General features: G+C 48.2%; 1 protein-coding gene across 7 annotated transcripts in view; it reads right to left on the reverse strand.

The window, feature by feature from the left end:
• Positions 1-7875: 7875 nt before the first annotated feature.
• The window catches only part of magi1b (membrane associated guanylate kinase, WW and PDZ domain containing 1b), a 424255-nt gene continuing 407787 nt past the window's right edge, over positions 7876-24343 (reverse strand). For all 7 annotated transcript variants that reach the window (XM_084316721.1, XM_084316722.1, XM_084316719.1 and 4 more), the window contains 2 exons: positions 12902-13040; positions 7876-9214 (listed from right to left, as the gene is read on the reverse strand). In XM_084316721.1, the coding sequence (XP_084172847.1) occupies positions 7905-9214; positions 12902-13040 (1449 nt within the window). In that variant the 3' untranslated portion in view covers positions 7876-7904. The remainder of the gene's footprint in view (positions 9215-12901; positions 13041-24343) is intronic.

The raw sequence follows: 24343 nt of genomic DNA on the forward strand, positions 1-24343 counted from the left end.
TTGCCTTCATGTTTGCCACCTACTGCCACCTACTGCTTTGGCAGTGTACTACAGCTGCCAGCTGCCAGGGTTCTAACCCGCACCAAACCCTGGCAGCACATCACCCCCATCCTCATCCAGCTCCACTGGCTCCCCATCAAATCCCGCATCACCTACAAAACCCTCCTGCTCACCTACAAATCCCTTCACGCCCTGGCACCTCAGTACCTCACTGACCTCCTCCACCCCTACACTCAGTCACGGTCCCTGCGATCCACGGACACTGGTCAGCTCTCCATCCCCCGAACCAGACTGCGGACGTTCGGGGACAGAGCTTTCAGTGTGGCAGCTCCCACCCTCTGGAACTCCCTCCCCGCAGAACTCCGCACCACCCCAACTCTGGACTCATTTAAAAAACTGCTCAAAACCCACCTCTTCAACCTGGCCTTCAACCCCTAACTTTCTCACTTTATATGTATGTGTTGTGTCTGTCCACTATGTTTGTTGACTTGTTATCTCCCCCCCCCCCCCCTTATGTAAAGCGACCTTGGGTCCTCTGAAAGGCGCTATATAAAACGAAGTATTATTATTATTATTATTACATCAGTGTGCTCGGGTGACAAAAACGAAAAAAAAACGAAAGTGTGACTCGAGGCGCACGACGTCGCGGCGAAATGCATATGACGACGATACGAAAATGATACGAAAGGTGTAACCGAGACACTTAACCCCTAACTACTTCCGGTGAGCAGGTTGGCACCTTGCACAGTCGCCTCCGCCGTCGGTTTATGAATGAGTGGGTGAACGGGTGAATGTGAGGCATAAGTTGTAAAGCGCTTTGGATAAAAGCGCTATATAAATGCTGTCCATTTAACATTTATATAATGTTTGTAATTTAAAAGTGTAATTGTCAGCTGGCTAACATTATGTTATAGCATCAACAGCTATCGATAATAATGTCTTGCAAGTGGGCGGCTAGGTGGTGTAGTGGGCAAGGCACTCGCCACCAGTGTGGAGACGCTAGGATTCGCGTGTTCGAATCCAGCTCTCCACATTGTTTTTCAGTTTGGCTGGTCGTCCGCAGTAATACACTTTGGCCGTATTACGGGGAGGGAAAACTGAAGGGTGGGGATCGAACGTTGTGAACAAGCGACTCCTACAAGTCGGTTGGTGCGCCTGCGCAGTAGAATCAGGAAGTGTCGGGGGCAGCGTGAGCCTCCCACGCGTTACTCCTCGACACTGAGAGATCGAGCTGCGCAGGTGAAAAGATGCGACTGCTGTTACCTCAAGTACCGGAGGGGACTTGTGCTATGTATGACTTAGTCCACATTGCAGCCGGCTTGTGGGAGGCAAGAAACAGCGTTCGTGACAGGGGAGGGTTGAATTGGATGATACGAAATTGGGATGGGAGAAAATATGGAAAAATGGGAGAAAAAGTGGATAAAAAAAAAAAAAAAAAAAGTCTTGCAAGTCAACTTAATTAACACTTTGATCGCCAGGCTTAAATTCAGAATAAACCATCCCACGCCAGCTCTATTTGTCTATGGGGATGTTTACCTTCTTTGCAGGGCTATAACTTTTTAAATTGTATTGCTAAATTGACATTACTATGGCCCATTCAACGTCCTATATCTATTGTTCAGGGTGTAGCAACGTTATACTTTTTCATTCACATATTCATACTAAAATACGGTCTAAAGTATAAGTATGTTTTTATCGTTTTCTGCAGCTTTCTCCAGAACGTGATTTATATCCCCAAATGCATTATATTGATGAAATACAGTTTGATAGGAATCTGCGCGAGAAAAAAAATTTCAAATGGACGTGCTTCTAGAAGTTACTACTGATCATCTGATGTTGACCGGATGGGGGGGGGGTCGTTTATAATTCCGTGGCCAACGTTAGATGATTCATCTAGTGTGGGTGATATGATCATTAGAGCAGTTAGTATCGAACACGTTAAAGAATAACGCTGAATCTTACCGTAGCTTCCTCATAGCGTTGGGCGATGAGCGTGGAACAGAAATATTCCTATTATGAGATGTAGAAATATGCGATCCATTTCCAGGTTGTATAATAGTATATACGTCCAAATCATGTTGTTTATCGAGTTATTGGTAACGGATTGTTATCCGTTGTGTCTAGCTCGAGTCCTGGGACTATTACCGAGTGATCGGACCGAATTGAAATGAGCACCAGCTTCCATTTCCTGTTTCCGCCCTGGGCGATCCGCCGATCGGCCACCAGATGGCGCTCTTGAACCGTTGGAGAGTTGAGAGGGGCTCAACAGTAGATCTCAAGTCTCCGGGGGAGAAATATGATTTCGATCACAGATTTTTGAAATATTGATATCAAAGACGTGGTACGGCGTCTTTGGCAGAATGAGCATGGCGGGGAAAGACATCCTACGGCGTTTTTGGCAATTAAAGTGTTAATCAACTTTCTTGACTTGCAAAATTATCTTTTAAATTGACAAACGTCATGTGTGCAATTCATGGCACAAGATAAACAAAATTATTCATCTCTGTCCATTGATTACTGTACATATTTATTTCCAGAAATGGGGTCCCATGGTGGTTGGCCGGGAGGGGAGGGACATCTTCTCTCTGTTTGCTGTTTGTCCCCCCCCCCCCCCCCCCGGCATAGGGCTTGTTTTAATGATGAACAGCCCATTGTTAAATGTGAATGTGGAGTTATATTTGTTGGTGTGTTCCTTTTATTTTTTTTATTATCTTTTTCCCCCCTCCTTTTTTCCGATTTGTCTCCCATCCCACTGTTAGTCGTTATGCCAATTCCTAACCCCCTTCCTGGTTGTTGCGCACCCCCCCCCCCCCTACTGTTGGTCCGGGAGGCCGGAGACCGTCACATGCTTTCCTCCGACGCATGTGCAGCCAGCCGGCAGCCAGCCTGGCCGCGCAGATTCTCACTGGGAGAGTGTAACGTGTGGGAGGTCGCACTACCTCCCTCCAGATCCTACCCTCGCTGAGCAGGCGCCCCAACCGAACTGTAGGAGTCGCTGTCCACAACGCCCAGGACCCACCCGCCAGCTTTCCCCACCCCCTAATACTGCCAATTGTATTAGTGTGAACGGCCAGCCAAGCTGGTGACAACGCCGGGAGCTGGATTCGAACACACAAACCCAGCGTCTCCAGCGTTGGTGACGAATGCAATCTCCGGGAGTTATATTTGTTGATGAAGCAAGTTGTGTGTGGAAAGGCTTCCTTTGAGGCGAACTCTGGATCAGACCCAGTCGCACAAAGCATCAATACAAAATGGAGGATATCAATGGACTCATTTGGTCTAATCAATTGTCTTTCATTCTCATCGTTCTCAACATGTTTCAGTAGTAATCCTGCCATGGTATGGGCATTGAATTTACAGTGATATATTGTCAAAATCGTCCTAGTAGTGTCTTTAACGGTTAAAGATCTGTTAAATAATAATTGTATATCACTAGAAATTGTGAAAATGTGGGCGACACCCGTGTGCACCGTGGACCAATGGGAACCATTTACATATCTGTAGATAGATCTATATCTGTACATATCCTACTCTTACTAATTACTGCTGCACTTTACAGTCACATTTGCATACTGGTTGGATGCCAAACTTCTTTTTGTTGTACTGTACCTGTGCTGTATGACGACAATACATTTTAATCTAATCTAATCTAATAAAGCAGGGCATTGTATGTTTTTTTTTCTAACAGCAGGGTATTGTAATGCTAGTATTGGTAAACCGTGCAACAAATCATAGGAAACACAATCAAATCAAATCAAATCAAATCAAATCAAATCAAATCAAATCAAATAATATATATATATATATATAAACAATAATGATGAGGGTGTGTTTCTGCTGCCTGAGGGCGAGTGGGCGACAGTCTCAACATCAGTGCATTGCAGGAACAACTTGTGGTCTTGTTGATCAGAAAACAGGATGTCATTGTCTCACTGATCATAGAATAGTCCTAATAATATCATGTACACTTTCAAGAAACATGGACAGTTCAACATAGAAATAATACAATCATCAATTACCTAAATTAAAAACTGAAACAATGACATTTTTGCTTTGGAATGATGAGAAGCCTCTCCCTTTTCTACTACTACAACCGCTAGTCTGCATTGAACAGCACTATGTGTTACGTATCATCCGACATGAAAACAGCTTAAACATTTCCCTCAAATTAAATTAACAACAAAAGCAATGTCATATTTTGCTCCTGTGTGAGTCTGAAACGACTTGTAGTTTACAATGAATTGCGTTTTCAGCAGGGGTGTACAGTACTTGAGTAATTGTACTTCGTTACAATACTTATAAGTACTGTATTTGGGGATTTGTACTTTACTCGAGTATTATTAGGTTTGTATACTTGTACTTTTACTCAATTACATTTCAGAGAAAAAAACACATCCTTTTTACTCCTTTCATTTAAAATGCAGACCTACAAAGTACAAATATCGCAGGTCCAACAATTTTAATTAGTATATTTGTTTCTCTGGCCGAACTAACGTTAACGTTATTAATCCTGCGGCCGCACTTTATTTAAAAACAGCCAATCAAATCCCCATCAATGGAAAATGAACCCGCCCATACCCATGCTGATTGGTCCTTGTACAAGACTAGAACGTTTTAGTACTTAAGTACATCTAAAAGTAGACACTTTTTGACTTTTACTCTAGTGTGTTTTTAGCCAGATACTGTGACTTTTACTCGAGTCCGATTTTGAGACGGTACCCATACTTTCACTTAAGTATAATTTCTGGGTACTTTTTACACCCCTGGTTTTCAGCACCATGGAGAGCTCACATCAAGCCCCCCACCCTCCCCCCCCCCCCCCATCCTCTGGGCCTTTCCACCGACTCCAGCCAAGTCTAGCAGCGTGGCTGCACACACTCCTCTACATTGGGAATTAATGTAACGCAGCCGCACTGCTGGACTTGACTGGAGTCGGTGGAAACTAAAGGCACCATCTGTCTCTCACTCTCCTTTTCGCTCTCCAGGCCTGACGGGAGCCGTCCGTGGTGCCCAGATTCCTGCAGTCAGTTAAGGGCCCTTTAGGAGGTCGGCCATAAAACAGGGGAAACGCAGCTAACGCCGCCACTGCTAGTAAGCCTACAAGTTTCAAGTTTGTTTATTATTTGTCACAATAAAATACATGTACTTTACAGTGAAATGCTTGGTTCTGTATGAGCCCCTGAGAGTGTGCTTAAAAGTGTGTAGTTAAGAGTGTAAGTTAAAAGAGGCAGCCAGGCAGGGTACTACTACATAGCCTATATGTCATTTCTGAATGAGGGCGACAGGGCGTAGGCCCAATGCTAGATGTAACCTAAATATAACACTATAATACTATATCAGTAGATCGATATATTCATAAATGCATATGGCTTGGAAAGATTCGTTTAAACATGTAATTAATTAAAAGATTAGCATGTGCAGATCATGTTTTTTGTCCATTTTTAGATGCAAAGCACAACGTGGCAATGTCACTCACTCAATCACACAGGCAATCACTCAATCAGCGGCGGCCCACAGGCATGGCAATTTGTATAAGTTCAATCAATGTTCAATCTATACTGAAGAACATTTCACATCTATGCCACTGTGTGTACTTGTTTCCAGTTTAAGTGTCCAGGCTCTGTACAATTAACTAACTACGGTGTAATTTATCCTGCTGTGCTGCATCTTACATCATCTATATGAAGAGCCATACACTGAAAACTGATACAGCCCTGTCCCCTTCATACACACTCTGCTCTCTCTCTCTCTCTCAAATGTAAATAAAATATCAGAAAGTAATGGGGCTTCTGAGAGAGAAGAGATAGGAGAGAAGAGAGAAGAAGAGGAAAGGAGAAGAGCAGGGATTGAGCACAGACGGAAGCAAGAGGAAAGGACCAGAGAACACAGACAAGGGTAGAAGAAAGGTGAGCAATACTTTGACGGATGCTGTGGAGGCCGTCTCTAGACAAAGGCCCGTCGCCTAGGGCGAAATCCACTAGGCGGTGCCAGCTGCCAGGCCACAGACAAAGATTATTTTGATAGAAAGAAAACACAAAAGTGGTCTCAACTTTAAGGCTACAGTGAACACACCTGAAACTAGAGACCCTGAGGAATCTATAGGTACCAGCTTTACATCGCTAGCTTACCAGGAAAGGGGAGACATTTTGCTCTCAAGTTTAAACCTAGAAAACAGACTAACAAGAATTAGATGGGAAAGAACACAAAACAACGTGCTAACATTATGGTCTTTCGGAGGCTCTTCCGGTCTCTACGTTAGAGCTACAGTGATTATGTACATACCATCTGAAACTAGAGACCTGGAGGAATCTAGAGGTACCAGACAGTCTATGCTAACTTACTGGGAAAGAAATTCTGCTCCAAATGTTAACCATATAAACCTGTAGCTGTAAACACAGGCGATGCAACCAACATTACTATTATTTCAGAGGCTGTTGCGGCTCAATTCTTAAGCATGAGTGAAGACCTGAAAGTGTCGACTTTGATGAATCCAAAAATATCAAAACCTACATGCTACCTTACCAGGAAATGCATGATCATTTGCTCCAAACTTTGATTGGGAAGGAAATCAGTACAATAAAGTCATTTGACCTTTCACCTCAAGATGTCTGAATGAAATTGGACTCACTGGAACCACAGCAGTCTCACCTTTACAACCATGTCTGATTTGTCATCATCACATACAACTTAAGTCATGTAAGTACAAACATTATATATACATTTATCGATCATTATATTTGCCTATTTCTGCATACTAACTCTAGTGAGTCCAATTGTAACGGGACTATACTTATACTAACCTGTTCTCAAAATGATAGTGTGTGCACACACACACACACACACGCACACGCACACACACGCACACGCACCAGAACAGCTCCACTCTTGGTCCATTGTGTTTATATATATTATTTTTATTTTAACATCATCATCATCATCAATGTCGTCATCATCATCATCATAGTTTAACTTTTAATTTTCCCTTCATTCATTTAAAATGGTCACCTCTGAATGTACACATACTGCAAACTGTCAAAAATATACAAACAAATGCAGGCTTGTGCTATAGTCTGGTCAAATGTCTAAAAAACAGTGGCACTGGGGGGAGGGGGAGAGAGAGATAGAGAGAGATAGAGAGAGACAGAGAGGAAGAGGTAGAGAGAGATAGAGACAGAGAGAGACAGAGAGAGAGAGAGAGAGAGAGAGACAGAGAGAGAGAGAGAGAGAGAGAGAGAGAGAGAGAGAGAGAGAGACATTGAAACCGTTAAAGACATGCACAGCATCATTGTTAGCACCGGTCATGGTGCCTCGACAGGCTCTTTGTGTAAAAGTACATACATTTCATCTGACGGAGAGAAAACACCCGTCTCGTGTCATTAAACCAAAAACAACGACGAGGAGGGAAAAAAAAGATTTAAATAAAAAATAAAGAAGTCGCTCGTTAATGGAACTGTTAGGCACATCATTGTTTTTTTATGGTTTTACATTTTCTGGAAAATATTGGATACCGTAAGTGCAGAACACTCAACCAAAGGAAAAAGGAAACAACAAAAATTAAATAAACCCCCAAAATCATACAATCGAGAAGAAAACGAAAAGAAAAACATTATTTCCGCTGTTAAAAGTTGTTTTGGAATCACTGTCTGGTTTGTAACTCAAGACTGTCACACAATCAATAACTTAGGTTTCTTCCAGGGTCTACTGTATGTGTGTGTGTGTGTTGTCTGGTGCGTAAGACTGACAGTGTGTGTGTGTGTGTGTGTTTGGGTGTGTGTGTGTGTGTGTGTGTGTGTGCATGCGCAAAATTGGGTGTATTTCTGCAAGTGAACCACCAAGTGGAAATGGGAGTTGAGCATTTCTGGTGCATTATGGGTGGCGACTGTGATCGGCTGACAGACGTCCAATCAGATGCTTAGGTCTTTGGGGCTCTCCTTGTACGTTTTCTTCTTGGGCTCAGGAAGTGGGGGTCTGGAGGCGCGGCTGGGCTGTGACTGGAGTGAGCTGTAGTACTCCCTCACCTTGGCCGTTACCATAACATCGTCGTCCTCTTCGTCCTGCTCGTCCTCCTCCACGTCCCTCTCCTCCCGCCCGGGGCTCCTGATCGGGGAGATGTCTCTTCCGAGGCTGCGGGTTCTGTAACGGGGCTCAGAGGAGGCGTCCCGGCTGGCGTAGCGCCCCTCCCCCTCCCTCCTCTCGGGCGAGCGCCCCCTCAGCAGGGAGCTGTACCTCCTGTAGGCCGAGTCCGAGTCGGGAGTGCGCACCCTGGGCAGGGTGGTGTCTCCGTAGGCCCCCCTCTGGCCGCGCGTCGTCGCCGCCTCCCTGAGCAGGTTGTCTCCCCGGTAGGTCCTCTCCATGGAGGAGGCCCTCAGGAGCAGGCTGTCCTCCGCGTAGAGCTCCCCCCGGGGCAGGCGGCGCGGCGAGGCCTCCCTGTTGAGACGCACCAGCGTCAGCGGTTCCCGGAGGACGCTCTCGTCGAAAGGAGGAAGGCTAGGTTCAGGGGCCCTGGGGGGCCCCTTCAATACTGCCTGGTTCCAGTTTGGCTTCTCGTTACTCTGGCTCCTCCGTCTGTCCGGGGAGGTGTGCTGCCGGTAGGGGTCCGAGGAGTGGGCGCGGCGGCGGGCGGGGGAGCGATGGTGGGAGCGGTGAGGGGAGCGGTGGCGCTGCGGTGAACGGTGAGGGGACCCGTGGCGGCGCGGTGAACGGTGCGGTGAAGGGTGCGGTGAACGGTGCGGTGAAGGGTGCGGTGAACGGTGGGGAGAACGTTGCGGTGAACGCTGGCCATGGTGAGAGTGGTGGCCGCGGTGGCGTTCAGGGGAGCGCCCGTGCCGCCGCCCTCCGTGGTGGACGTCCAAGGTGTTTTCCGCGCTGCGCGTCCGGCCGCGCCCCTTCTCGGGAGAGCGGTGCCGGCCGGTGCGATGGTGGTGCCCGCCGCCGGAGGGATGGTGGGCATCCCGGGCGCCGCTCTTCCCCTTCTCCTTCCCCTTCTCCTTCTCCTTCCCCTTCTTCTTCTGTTTCTTGCCCCCCTTGTGTTTCTTGTCGGGCGAGCGGTGGCGGGATTTGGAATGGTGGTGCTTGCCGGTGCCGTGGCCCCGGGATGGTTGGTGGGGTGCTGGTGGGTAGCTGGACTCCGATGGCACGCCGGTGAGGGGCACGGCGCTCACTTCCGGAGCGTTTGGTAACCCTGTGGCTGCGCCGCTGCCGTCGACGGCGGTGTCTGGAACACAATGTGACATACAGAGGAGGGGAGGGAGGCATCAAACAACCATCGACAGTAACCACACAGTAACAACGCTGCTCAGAGATCAGCCATGAAGCCGGCAACATTACCGATGGAAGCCATTCCGATGTTAAATGGAAAATGGTAAATGGTGCATTTATATAGCAGCTTTTATCCAAAGCGCTTTACAATTTGGTCCTTATGTTTTACCCATTCACTCACACATTCACACACCGACGGCGGAGGCAACCATGCAAGGTGCCGACCTGCTCATCGGGAGCAGTTAGGGGTTAAGTGTCTTGCTCAAGGACACTTTGACATGATGCCCGGGAGGAACAGGAATCGAACCAGGAACCCCCCGGATTAGCAGAGGACTGCTCTACCTGCCCGAGCCACAGTAGCCCCATGTTAATGCCAGCAAAGATGGCTCACAGTTAAGATGGCATAGCTACAGCCAATGGTAACGTATTACTGCGTATGTATTAGGAAAACAACATGGTAGCGATGTACTTGTGGAGCAGCCAAAGCTGGAAGACCAACCTTCTCCCAGTGTGTCTACCTGGGTTCACTGAGGTCGAATGGGACTGGATCGGTTGGGATGGCTGGATCGATGGTTGGTTTACAATGCAAACGCGCAGCGGCGTCGATGAGGCTGCTTCACATGTACTGGCCATGCGCTCATGCTCTCTCGTGATGACTTTGATTGAGTTGGTAAAATGTTTAAAAGCAAAACAAAATGCTACGGATGAGATCTGAAAACTGAGTAATGAGTTTATCGCAGTATGAACCGGTGCCTCAGATGTACGTTGGGGTTCAAATTGTATTGCACTTTGTGTTGTGACTTTTGGTTTTCAGTTTGGTTACGCAGTTAATTGGTTGAAGGGACGTTGAACTCTCTCACGAAACTATCATCACTAAAATTGTTTCACAAAAAAAATCAATAATATTCTATTGTAACGCTCGCTGTTGATTTGAATCCCTAAAAGGTCCACTGTATAAAGTGTGTGTAGAACATCTTCCTCACATGAAAACAGACTTGTTGTCCGCGAGGCTTCAGGAAACTTTTTCCATGTCCGTCATTTCACTGAACAGAAATGATCACAAATAAAAAAGGAGCCGAGTACTATTCTATCAGGGTCATTTCGCTTTTACTTGGACCGTGTACTTTGTGTACTTCTTCAACTACCACAGTATCAATACTACATATAGTATTTAGCATACAGAGCTTGAGGTACAGCCCCCCCCCCCCCCCCCAAGCCCCACCCACTGACAAATAAGCGAGTGTCCCCTACTCTCTCCCATCAACCAATCAAACAAACGTGGAACACAGACTGAACCCGGCTCTCCTCGAGACAGAACGCGAGACGGAATGCGCTTAGCGAAGATGTACAGTATGCATGAATCCATTCCTGTCAGTCGGCATGACAACAGCGGTAACGAATGGGTGGCGGTAACTAATGGGTGGCGGTAACTAATGGGACGGGCGGCGAAAACTGGCAATGCATTCTGGGTGAATGGATTCTTATGCATGGAGCGGAGCACGGCCATGGGTGAGTCGAGGACACGCCACACAGAAAGATGGAGAGAAGGGGAGAGGGGGGGGGGGAGAGAGAGACAAAGAGACGGACGAGAGGGAGGGGAGGGCAGTTACAAACCGTGGTCTGATTTTGGAAGAGAGAAGACTCCCCCATCTTGTCATTTCTCATACATGCAGTGAGAAGGGGAGCAACCACCCCTGAAGAAGGAATAGAGCCCAGCACAAAACAGGAAAAGGAAGAGAGAGAGAGGAAGAGAGAGTGAGAGAGAGGAAGAGAGAGTGAGAGAGACGGAGAGAGAGAGAGAGAGAGACGGAGAGAGAGAGAGAGAGAGAGAGAGAGAGAGAGAGAGCGAGAGAGCGAGAGAGAGCGAGAGAGAGAGAGAGAGAGAGAGAGAGCGAGAGAGAGAGAGAGAGAGAGAGAGAGAGAGAGAGAGAGAGAGAGAGAGAGAGAGAGAGAGAGAGAGAAAGAGCAACGAGTTTAGACCAACTTTCCAACCAACAGTGAGGAAGAACCAAAAGAAGAGTTACTGTCTGTGGTGATTTTTTAATGGAAAAATGTGTTTTATTTGATCATTGAATCATTCAAAGAAAACAGACAGTCCAGGAAATTGCCCCAAAACCCTTCAGTGAAAACAAAATCATCAGTTACAGAGAAAGTCCTGGAGCCAAGCCTGTGCACACGCACACACACACACACACACACACACATACACACACATACACACGCGCACACACACCCCCACCCACCCACCCACCCACACACACGTTAATGGAAGCAGCAGAGACCCCTTCAGCGAGACTGACGCACCCACAAGAACACCGTATGAAGCAGGTTTACATTGCCAACAGAAAAAGAAAGAAAACAGTCAGAATGGTGTGTAAACTAAAAAGTACAAAAATGGTAAAAAATATACAAGCTCACAGAGATGTCGTATTGGTGCAGGTAAGACGGCACATTCTTAAAGCGCAACGAAATCACATGAATCATGAATGAACCTTTTCTCAGACAAATACCCCCCCCCCCCCCCCCCACCAGAACAAAAACAAAACAAAAAAATAACACAACAATGCATTTATGATGACTTGTGACTATCAATCAAAACAGATCAATACGATATACCAAAAAAGAAAGAAACATTCCATAAATATTATGGAAAATGGATATAAAATTAAATGAAAAAAAAAATCGATTTACACGTTTGACAAGTTCATGCAGCAATAGACTTTTCTCCGTTAATATGTGGATTCATGGCTCTGTACATGGAACAAAAATACTTGTAAAAATGCCTCTTATCTTCTCATCACTGTACAAAAACGTCTATATAAGTGGAGCGATGGATTTAAACTTTGTTTCATATGAGGATGGGTGGAGTCGATATCGTCACAGCTTTCCAATGACATGATTAGACAGTGGGTGCAAATAAATCCACGAATTAGTGAATAATATGGAGCACGGCATATAGTGAGATTCTTCATTGAAATGGCAAAAAAAACACAAAGCATCGGAATGCTTTTCGTCAGAGTACAGTTCAAACTTAAGACCCCAACAGTTCAGTAGCTTACATTCACCTTCAATAAATATCATAAATATGTTCATCCTATATCCAAAGCTGTGAGATGCTTTTCCCACGTCATCATCTTTACCCTCCTTCAAACCCTAAACATAGCATCGATATCACATCTTACCCACCAAAAACACAAGATTGTTTCTGCTCCGGCATTCAAAATGCACCCCCCCCCCCCCCCCACATACTAAAACTGTTTGTTTTTTCTCTCTCATGGCATTGCAATTAAGCCCACCACCTTTCTCCCGAAAAGTCCCAGCAGAGTGCCTTGCTCAGTGGCCCAATGACCAGATGAAGGTGAAAGGTGACAGTGTGAGAGGGTGACATGGTAAATCGGAGAGCAGGTGACAGCAGAAGGGTGACAGAACCCACAGAAACACCCCCATTACCCCCACCTCCACCGAAGAGAGTGACCCAGGAAACACCCAGCCCAGGGCTGGTGTAGGGTCTTGGGGGGGGGGATCGGTGCAAATCAGTCCTTGTCCCCCCCCCCCACCTTGACCCTAACCGACCCCCGTCCTCGGCTCCCGGTTCAGGGCGTGAAGATGGGGGAGAAGGGAATGTTTTCGTAGATTGACCCACCATATTCGGGCACCGAGCCGTCACCCCTCTTGAGGACCAGGCGGGCGTGCCGACCCCCGCTCTTGATGAGCTCGATGGCACGCGCGTGCTTCATACCCTTGGTGCTCTCGCCGTTTATCTCCAAGATCTCATCACCCACCTGGAAGAATGAGGAGAGAGAGGGGAGGAAGAAGGAGAGAGAGGGGAGGAAGAGAGAGAGAGAGAGAGGGGGGTGGGGGGGAAGAGAGAGAGAGAAAGAGGAGGAGGAGAGGGGGGAATGAAGAGAGATAGAGGGAGAGAGAGGGGAGGAAGAGGGAGAGGGGAGGAATAGAGAGAGAGAGAGAGGGAGAGAGAGAGAGGGGGGAGGAAGAGAGAGAGGAGGGAGAGATAGATAGATAGATAGAGATGAGACACAGGAGAGATGGAGGGGTAAAAAGCTGTTACAGAACATCTGAACAGCAAACGGTAACAAAATGTACAAAGAATGTATTAATTTAAAAAAAAAATCCCAAGAGAAAAACAGAAAAAAGGGAAATTCACTAAAACACAATGCTGATTTATTTTGCACATAGCTTCACACACATAAAAAAAAACGCGTTTTGCACACATTCATTTGGTAAATGAGTTTGAATATGGCCATCAGTAATGTCATCAGGGGCACCCTTGTGTTGTGTTAATTACAGCTCAATGATAAGTTGAGTCCCTATAAGTATTGCTGTTGTGAAGGATCAGATTAAACCGAATATATATATTTATTTATGGATATATATTGAATAGTATTTGTATATCGTTTGATATCCCTTGTATATTCCTTGTACATATACACGGAATATCCCTTTAGTCTACTACAGCCCATAATAGTTCATTCTCTCATTGGACAAGGACCTGGCGCCAGGAGACAGGCCCCTTGAGTCAAGTTCAATGGTACCGACGAAACATGTCCCTACTAGCCCCGGCTCTGCGCAGGAATACGGCTACCGAAAAGAGAGTGGCACTATTTGTTCACCGTGCATATAAATATGGCGCAAGTAAATGTAGAAGACCTCTTACCCCTTAGTCCTTTACCCAACTAAGTAACAGAACGTGAAGCCTCACCCCACGATACCGCGTGCGGTGTAGTATGGCCTGTTTGGCCTTAGAATAGCATTGAGACCTCGTGCGAATTAATAGCTGAATTGTCAGAGTTTGGCACCGTATTTCTACTAAGTAATAATAGTCTATTATGTATGGTGCATCGTGCGGTTAGAGTTCTAAAGTGAGCAGCACCCCCATCGCTTCCTCGTGTTATCTAGAGTCTTAACCAGGTTGGGCAGACCACACGTGGTGCTTTCATCCGAGGAGTTCTAGGCGAGGACCGAGTGGACCTGTACATTGGATTACCTACCCGACGACTGCTGAGCCCTATGCGGCATGGAATATATATTTGCTTTGGTACTTTGATTTGTGGAGCGGATAATCGCCAACACCGGTGAGTGTTGGATTTACCCCGAAAGGAGTCAAGGTGAGACGGCGCTCAGACCAGACTGAGGTCGCCTCGCTTCTTCTTCACTGTGGAGCTACAGCTACAGCTACAGCTACAGCCTACAAGAGAGCCAAGGTGTATTCATCTGTGGATCAAGATTCTACTGCACTGTCTTCTGTACGTGAAGTCTCCCTAGACATCGTTGACCAGACGGGATACTGCCGACGGCTCTCCTACCCCCCCTACCGGCCTACAACCGGGAGGACCCCTACAGTATATCCAGCTATAATCATTAAGTGTGCCATCGTTATGATTCCCTAAGAGCCAGGTTGTATACTTGCTTCCTGCGTAACCAGAGATTGGACATTCAGTGTTGATTTGCCTACGAGTACTCATTTGCCTTACAAGAGCATTCAAATCATAAATGTAATGGTGAATATTATATGTACCTTTTGCTATATATTAAATATTGGATTATTACCTTTGTGTGGACCTGGTTTCATGGTGGGCAGACCACACGTATTTAGATATCGTGTACTGTATGGCCAGTAGTTAAAGTACATAAAGCGGTAGTGGTTTAATGATACCATACTTATCAATACAGTCAGGGAATTGTACCCCTCAGTTACAATTGGTCCTTCGAGCCGGAGGGTAATCAGTGTAATATTAATATAGTGGTATTAATATTGAAATGGCCTATGATGAACACTCCACGAAACGGTCCTCCTAAAGTAGAACGCCCGCAGCGTAGACGACAGCCACCTCAGTACTTAGAGGACTACGCTGCCAGTATACTACCTAGTCTTCTACAAACGGTAAACGCGGTAAAAGTAGAAAGTAAAATTATGTCCGACCCTATCAACCAGGATACCCCGACCACAGAGGCCCTAGTGGGTTCTAATGTAACTGACCAAGCTCACGGTGGGGACCAGGAGGGAACTGACACGACTTTACCCCCTGCCAAGACCGAAGAAGTAGTCCCCCAAGAGCTCCGGGAGGAAGACAACCCTTCAGAGATGGAACTCTGCACGGAACAAGAGGAGGAGAGCGCCGAGGAGATAGAACTCCAGGACTCCCCACAGGGGAACGCATCCCCAACGGGTACTGCCAGGAGCGGCTCACCTCAACAAGCGTCTTCCCCCAGCGAAGCGGAGAGGATGCTGTCACAGGCGTTCCCTCGCCACCCTAGCAGCCTCTACCGAACGCGATCGACTTCAGGGTGAACGCGATCGACTTCAGGGTGAACGCGATCGACTCCAAACACAGCAACGGAGCGAAGAAGAGCACATACGTCTGGAGCTGAGACGCCTTCAGACGGAAGAGAATATGGCAAGAGACCGGGCCGACACCCAGCGTGCCGCTGCCGGTGCCCAAAGAGAAGCAGATCTCACCAAGCGCGACGCCGAGCGCGACAGACTACAAGCCGAGCGCGACAGACTACAAGCGCAGCTAATGGAGCAGCTGATCACCAGGGCAACACCCCCTCCCTCCACAAGGGGTTCCAGGGCCTCGTCAAGACACGGGTCAAGGGCACCCTCCCCTAACCGATTAAGCGACCCTGAGCCCGACCGCCAGAGAGAGCCCACACCCCCCTCCGAACTCGTTCCCCGACCGGTCCAAGTGAGACCCAGCTACAAGGAAGGAACAGCGGACACCGCGGAGAGGCTAAATAGACGACTACAGGATCTAGAAGACCTGGCAGAGGAAGAAGAGGGAGAAGAGGAGAGTCAAGCCCGACAGCAGCACATTACTCCCCAGGACCAGGAGGTCCAGTACAGCCCAGGCTATACCCCCGCGGCGCTGCGCTACAGACCCCTGACTCGATTCACGGGTGAGCATTACGCACGACCAGTCCCGAGGAATAGCACCTGGACCAGCGGGCCATGGTACCCTGCCAGTACCAGCCCACCGAGAGGCGTAAGAGGAGACTCGCCCAGGAGGCCTCTCTTCCAACGCTCACCGATGTGCCAGCCATCCACGGCGTCATACATTGGCACACCGACGTTTCCAGACTTCACCCATGAGAACCGAGCACAGTACACGGAGCTACGGATGTGCTTAGAGACAATGATGGTGGATGTAGCTGATGAACGCCACAAGTATGCGATCCTATTGAAGCACCTGAAAGTGCCCAGAGCGCACAACATAGCGCTGGCCTATGCCACCTCTACTACCCCATACACAGCGGCTCTAGCAGCACTAGACCAAAGATATGGACGTATATGGGATTACGTAATACAAGAGATAAGGCATATTGACCGCCTACCCCCAGCAACAGACAATCGCTCACTAGACGACCTGTCTATCAAAGTACAATCCCTGGTAGGGATGCTGGGGGCGCAACGAGAAAAGGGTATGCACGAACTATACGCAAACTCGAACGTCGAGAGGATTTTAGAGAAGCTGCCGCCCGCCCGACAGGAGCGCTTCAGGCGGCAAAGAGACCACCGTGATCCTAACGGTCCCGAGCCATCCCTCCTAGACCTAGCCGACTTCCTGGCGAGAGAAGTCAGCAGCCTACGGCTGGATACGTTCGTGCGGAGCACACCAAGCTCCAGAGAGGGACCTAGGAGAGTAAACGATGGCCGAAGATCGGTGACTGTCATGCACCAATCAGAATCAGTACCGAGCAGCAAGAACCACAGTACCCCCTCGATGAAAGAGAAGTGGAAGATGGTGTGCCCGTACTGCGAGAAGGAACACTGGCTGTCACAATGTGACCAGTTCAAGAAGATGACCGCTGAAGAAGTGAGTCACTGGATAAAGTCCAACAGGCGCTGTTACCAATGTGCGCGCAGTCACATGGCAGCCGAGTGCCGCCTAAAGAAGAGGTGTAGTCGGTGTGACGGAGCCCATCTAGATGTCCTACACGACAGTAACAAAAGAAAGCCTGCACCATCCAGCAGCACAAAGGCAAGTGTTATGTACATTGACCCCGCTAGCAGCAGCGGCGCCCAGGTGCTCTTAAAGGTGGTCCGTGTAACACTGAGTTACCAAGATAAGGTCATGGACACTTACGCCGTCCTTGATGACGGGCCAGAGAAGACCCTTCTCCTCGCGTCCGCTGCGGCCCAGCTGGGGCTGCGGGGGAGCGAGAACCAGATGACGATTCGGACAATAAGAAGAGATCTAAAGACGATAAAGGGCGAGAATGTCTCCTTCACTATCGCAGCAAGCGGGCAGCCAGAGAGACGGTACAGGATTACTAATGCTTTCACCAGCCAAGAAATAGGACTATCGCAGTACACCTACCCCATCGCCAAGCTGATGGATAAATATGTGCACCTGCGTCAACTCCCTATCCCGCTCATAGACGGCGCCACCCCGACCCTGCTGATAGGCTCCGACCATGCAGACCTCATAGTCCCGATAGACCGGGTCCATACAGGACCCAGAGGTTGTCCTGCAGCAGTCGAGACCCGCCTAGGATGGACATTACAAGGCCCCCTCGCCAAGTCTCTTAACCGAACAGCAGCCACTAGCTGCCTCCACTCCAGAGCGACAGAAGGAGACACCACACTCCTGCAGCATGTCGAGAGGCTATGGACACTAGAGACAATGCCCTTTAAGAACAAAAAGAAAGACATTCGTTCTAAGGAAGATATCTACGCTATAGCCCTCCTCGAGCACGGGACAAAGAGAGTCAACGTCAACGGAGTGATGAGATACGCAACTCCACTCCTGAGGCGAGAGGGAATGCCCACCTTTCACGCCACAAAAGAGGCGACGGAGCGGTATCTATTGAACACAGAGCGGCGCCTAGCCAAAGACCCCGCTCAAGAAGCTGTGTACCGCGCTGAGATTAACAAACTAATCACAGCGGGACACATAAAGAAAATTGACTGGCGACGTCGTGCGCTGCTCCGCGCCTCCCTGATCAAAGGCGGCTTTGATCTCAGGCAGTGGGCCAGCAGCGACCCGCAAGTACTGCGCAGCCTCTCCCCCGAGGACAAGGCCGCGAGCAGCGACACCTGGATGGCGACCATCCCAGGAGAAGCCCAAGAAATGACACTAGGACTAGTCTGGCGCTTCAAAACAGACTCGCTCCATTATAGACACAAACCCCTGACCAAGGAGCAGGGAAGGTCGACGGCAATACCGACCACCAGACGGAGTGTATACAGAACACTCGCCAGACAATATGACCCGTTGGGATGTATTCTACCTTACACCACCAGGGCAAAGATGATTGTAAGAGCGCTATGGGACAAGGACCAGGGCTGGGACGATCCCATACCCGAACACCTTGCATCCACATGGAGAGAGTGGGAGACGGAACTCCGCTCACTCCCAGGTGTTAACATACGCCGCAGCTACTTCCCACCCACAGTGAGGCCAGAGACATGCAAGATCGACCTGCACGTATTCAGCGACGCCTCCGAAGTAGCCTATGGTTCAGTGGCCTACTTGCGTGCCCGAGAGGAGGGAGGAGAAATACATACTGCTTTCATCCTGGCTCGCTCAAGAATAGCCCCACGAAAGCAACAATCTATCCCGCGTCTAGAGCTCTGCGCAGCCCTAGCAGGAGCGCAGCTCACCACGTTAATCCAACGTGAACTCACCATCCCGGTGCAAAGAACAATCTTGTGGTCAGACTCCACGACCGTACTCACATGGATCCGGTCTGATTCGTGCAGATACAAGGTCTTCGTGGGAGTCAGAGTCACCGAGATTCAAGAGTTAACAGAAGTAACCAGCTGGAGGTATGTGGACACCAAACACAACCCAGCTGACGTCATCACCCGGGGAATGTCCCTGGATGACCTCACCCGTCACAACCTCTACAGTGACGGGCCAGAGTTCCTCAAGCTCCCGGAAGAAGAGTGGCCTACACCCACCCCACGGGAGGCGAGTAAAGAGGAGGCAGAGAACAAGAAACCTATGTTCTGTGGGTTGACACACACACTCGTCCCCACAGACCCCGATCTAGACGATTGCCTCACTCTAGAGAGTGCGCAGCTAAAGACATTTCTGTGGCACCACCCAGAGGTTCAGCCCACAACTGACATTTCAGCAGCTGACTACGAAGAAGCAGAACTTCTTCTACTACAACGAGCCCAGAGAGACTCGTTCCCCGATGAGCTAGCCTGTCTACAGGGAGCAAAGCCCGTCCCATCAGACAGCAGACTGCTCCACCTGGCACCCGAGAGTGACGCCCATAGTCTCATCAGAGTGGGTGGTCGTCTGCGGAGAGCCCCAGACTTACCGGATGACGTCAAGTACCCGATAGTCTTGAACAGCCGACACAAGGTCACAGAGCTGATCATAAAGAAATACGACGAGGATGTGCACCACGCAGGGGCAGAGAGAGTCTTCGCGGAGATCAGACGTCGTTATTGGATACTGCAAGGGAGAGAAGCAGTGCGGCGCTTCCAGCGAACCTGTCTAGACTGCCGTAAGTGGCGCGCGCAGCCCAGTATACCCCGGATGGCTGACCTACCTCCCTGTCGCCTCCGACTCGGCGACAAGCCCTTTCACTCCACCGGTATGGACTGTTTCGGCCCGCTGTATATAAAGAGAGGAAGAGGAACCGAGAAGCGGTGGGGTATTGTATTCAAATGCATGACCACCAGAGTGATACATATCGAACTCCTTCCAACCATGAGCACAGACTCATTCTTTATGGCCTTCCGAAGATTCACATCACGGAAAGGAAAACCGTCTACATTATTGTCTGATCACGGGACAAACTTAAAAGGCGGAGAAAGAGAGCTGAGAGAGAGCTTCCAAGCTATGGGCCCAGAACTTAAGACCCACCTCGCTCCATCCCAGATTGACTTCCAGTTTAATCCCCCGAACGCACCTCACTTCGGTGGAACCTGGGAACGAGAAGTACGTTCCATAAAGACAGCCCTGTACGCCGTGCTTGGGGCCCAGACTGTGGCGGAAGAAGTCCTAATGACAGTCCTCACGGAGATCGAGGGAGTATTGAACTCAAAGCCCCTCGGTTACGTCTCAAGTGATGTAGCAGATGTCGACCCAGTCACCCCCAACACACTCTTGATGGTGCGGCTGGACCCCGCGCTACCCCAGACAATGTACAGGCCTGAAGAAGCGAACGGCCGAAGAATGTGGAGGTACAGTCAAGTACTGGCTGACAAGTTTTGGAACAGCTTCCTACTCCACTACCTGCCGTCTCTACAGACCCGCCAGAAGTGGGTGAAAGAGAGAGACAATTTGACAGAAGGAACAGTCGTCATGATTATCGACCAGTCACTACCCCGAGCTATGTGGCCGGCTGGCCGCGTAAGCAAAGTGATCACCGGTGCCGATGGAAAGGTCCGAGCAGCTGAAGTGCTCGTCGAAGGACGGACTTACACCCGACCCGTGGCGAGGCTAATAGAACTGCCAAGGCTCCCCGATACTATCGATGACGACCATGACCCTATGACTTTGTGCGTTGACTGACCCTTACAGCGGACATTGAGTAGTGGACAGTGCGGTTAATCTGTCTCTGCTTAGCTAATTAGGTGGGACTAATTAGGGGGCGGCTGTTGTGAAGGATCAGATTAAACCGAATATATATATTTATTTATGGATATATATTGAATAGTATTTGTATATCGTTTGATATCCCTTGTATATTCCTTGTACATATACACGGAATATCCCTTTAGTCTACTACAGCCCATAATAGTTCATTCTCTCATTGGACAAGGACCTGGCGCCAGGAGACAGGCCCCTTGAGTCAAGTTCAATGGTACCGACGAAACATGTCCCTACTAGCCCCGGCTCTGCGCAGGAATACGGCTACCGAAAAGAGAGTGGCACTATTTGTTCACCGTGCATATAAATATGGCGCAAGTAAATGTAGAAGACCTCTTACCCCTTAGTCCTTTACCCAACTAAGTAACAGAACGTGAAGCCTCACCCCACGATACCGCGTGTGGTGTAGTATGGCCTGTTTGGCCTTAGAATAGCATTGAGACCTCGTGCGAATTAATAGCTGAATTGTCAGAGTTTGGCACCGTATTTCTACTAAGTAATAATAGTCTTATGTATGGTGCATCGTGCGGTTAGAGTTCTAAAGTGAGCAGCACCCCCATCGCTTCCTCGTGTTATCTAGAGTCTTAACCAGGTTGGGCAGACCACACGTGGTGCTTTCATCCGAGGAGTTCTAGGCGAGGACCGAGTGGACCTGTACATTGGATTACCTACCCGACAACTGCTGAGCCCTATGCGGCATGGAATATATATTTGCTTTGGTACTTTGATTTGTGGAGCGGATAATCGCCAACACCGGTGAGTGTTGGATTTACCCCGAAAGGAGTCAAGGTGAGACGGCGCTCAGACCAGACTGAGGTCGCCTCGCTTCTTCTTCACTGTGGAGCTACAGCTACAGCTACAGCCTACAAGAGAGCCAAGGTGTATTCATCTGTGGATCAAGATTCTACTGCACTGTCTTCTGTACGTGAAGTCTCCCTAGACATCGTTGACCAGACGGGATACTGCCGACGGCTCTCCTACCCCCCCTACCGGCCTACAACCGGGAGGACCCCTACAGTATATCCAGCTATAATCATTAAGTGTGCCATCGTTATGATTCCCTAAGAGCCAGGTTGTATACTTGCTTCCTGCGTAACCAGAGATTGGACATTCAGTGTTGATTTGCCTACGAGTACTCATTTGCCTTACAAGAGCATTCAAATCATAAATGTAATGGTGAATATTATATGTACCTTTTGCTATATATTAAATATTGGATTATTACCTTTGTGTGGACCTGGTTTCATGGTGGGAAAGTGTTCATCATATTTAGATATCGTGTACTGTATGGCCAGTAGTTAAAGTACATAAAGCGGTAGTGGTTTAATGATACCATACTTATCAATACAGTCAGGGAATTGTACCCCTCAGTTACAATTGCTATTTATTTTTTATCTACATCATTTCATGGAGCTGTAGCCAAACACAACACTAGGATTCACTGTCCCTGATGACATCACTGGTGGCCACATTCACCAGTGATGTCATCTCCTTCACTGATATACCGATAATGTGAGATTCCGTGTGTCAAATAAATCAGCTGTGTCTTTTTATATGGTGAAGTGCACCTTTAAGAGAGAGGTAGAGAGAAAGAAGAGAGAGGAGGAAGAAAGGGGGGAGATGAGAGACAGTTTCTTTCTCACCCCCCCCCCCCCCTCCACACGCCTCAAGTTATCTGTCAACTCTGTCTGCACCAAGGGAGCCTCCTTCTGACACCTCTCTCTGCCTCAGAGAACCAGGCACTATTAATACCTCAGCTAACAAGCCGTAGACACAGTGCACGCACGCCAACACGTGTACACTCGCTCGTGCACACACACACACACACACACACACACACACACACACACACTTCTGAACAGTAACACGTTAATGCACATCGAGGAAGAAAAAAAGAAAAGAAAAGAAAACGCGACACTTATACAGGCACGCGAGTCAACAACAAGATGTCAGCCTATACAGAGATGAAAATCAATTAGTGCGTTCTGTACATTCAATCTTAGGGGACCCGGGGGTAGTCTTACTTTACAGGCAGATTTGCTCATATCCTGAAGCAATTAATCACAATAAAGGTTAAATATTACAGTTACAAGACAGCTGCATTTACATAAAAGCACATGTTTTATAGGGGAACAAATTAACCTGCACACTTTCTCCAGGGGCATGCAGTGTGTGTGTGTGTGTGTGTGTGTGTGTGTGTGTGTGTGATAGCTACGGCACGTCACTGCGCTGACAGAGACAAGCTCTTGGCACAGACCTGGAAGCAATGGGGTTTAGACTCAATGAAGCATGACTTACTGTAATTGGGACACACATTGTGCAATAGTAATTATAGTGATGATGAATGGTTCTGTTCTGATGTGTGCTGTCTCGGTCTGGGCTTGGTGGGGGGGGCTGTCAGACTATCATTAATGAGTATGTTTATTCCTATATTTCATGATACAGAAGTATTCGGGGTTTGGTACAACGCTCAGCGCCGTATCCCGTACACAACAGCCGGGGGATAAGCCCATAATCCCGCTTATGACAAACTTGAATATGAGTGCGTTCTCATGCTAATTTAATATTACGGATAGTAGCTAATATCCCCATCATCGTCTTATTCAGGATATGGTGTGCAGCTCAATTTCCTGATCGCTGATATTATCCCTCTGTCTCCACGAGCACACAGGACATTGCATGGAAATGGAGATCACACAGACCGCAGGATCCAACAGGAACAGGAATAAAGTGTTTACATTCCCTCGGCCAACATCGCCATATAATTGGTGCATTTTATATAGCAGCTTTACAATTTTTGTTCCTCACATTCACTCACACATTCACACACCGATGGCGGAGGTGCCAACCTGCTCATCAGAAACAATTAGGGGGTTAAGTGTCTTGCTCAAGGACACTTCGACACGCTGCCCGGGGAGAAGTGGGAATCGAACCGGGAACCTTCCGATTACCAGACGACTGCTCTACCTCCTGATCCACTGTCGCAAACAATCACATGTGGGTTTTGCATAGTCCGGGTATATGAGCTTCCCCCGAAATGGTATATATGGAGTTTACAATCCTGAGTAATATCAGAATTATATATTATAGAGAAACATTGACAACTACTGCCATGCTAGAGGCTACTGCTATAGAGACCACTGCTATGTTAGAGGCTATACTGCTATAGAGACTACTGCTATGTTAGAGGCTATACTGCTATAGAGACTACTGCTATGTTAGAGGCTACTGCTATAGAGGCTACTGCTATGTTAGAGGCCACTGCTATAGAGACTACTGCTATGTTAGACGTCACTGCTATAGAGGCTACTGCTATGTTAGACGTCACTGCTATAGAGGCTACTGCTATGTTAGACGTCACTGCTATAGAGGCTACTGCTATGTTAGACGTCACTGCTATAGAGGCTAACGGAACGTAGACCAATCGCAGCCACTCTTATTGTCTGGGACCAAATACGGCCACGCCTCATTCCCAGTAAAAAGTGGGAATCTCTAGAATGTCTTTTGGGCGACGG

Source organism: Notolepis coatsorum (genome assembly GCF_963971535.1).
Source record: "Notolepis coatsorum genome assembly, chromosome: 6".
Classification (NCBI taxonomy): domain Eukaryota; kingdom Metazoa; phylum Chordata; class Actinopteri; order Aulopiformes; family Paralepididae; genus Notolepis; species Notolepis coatsorum.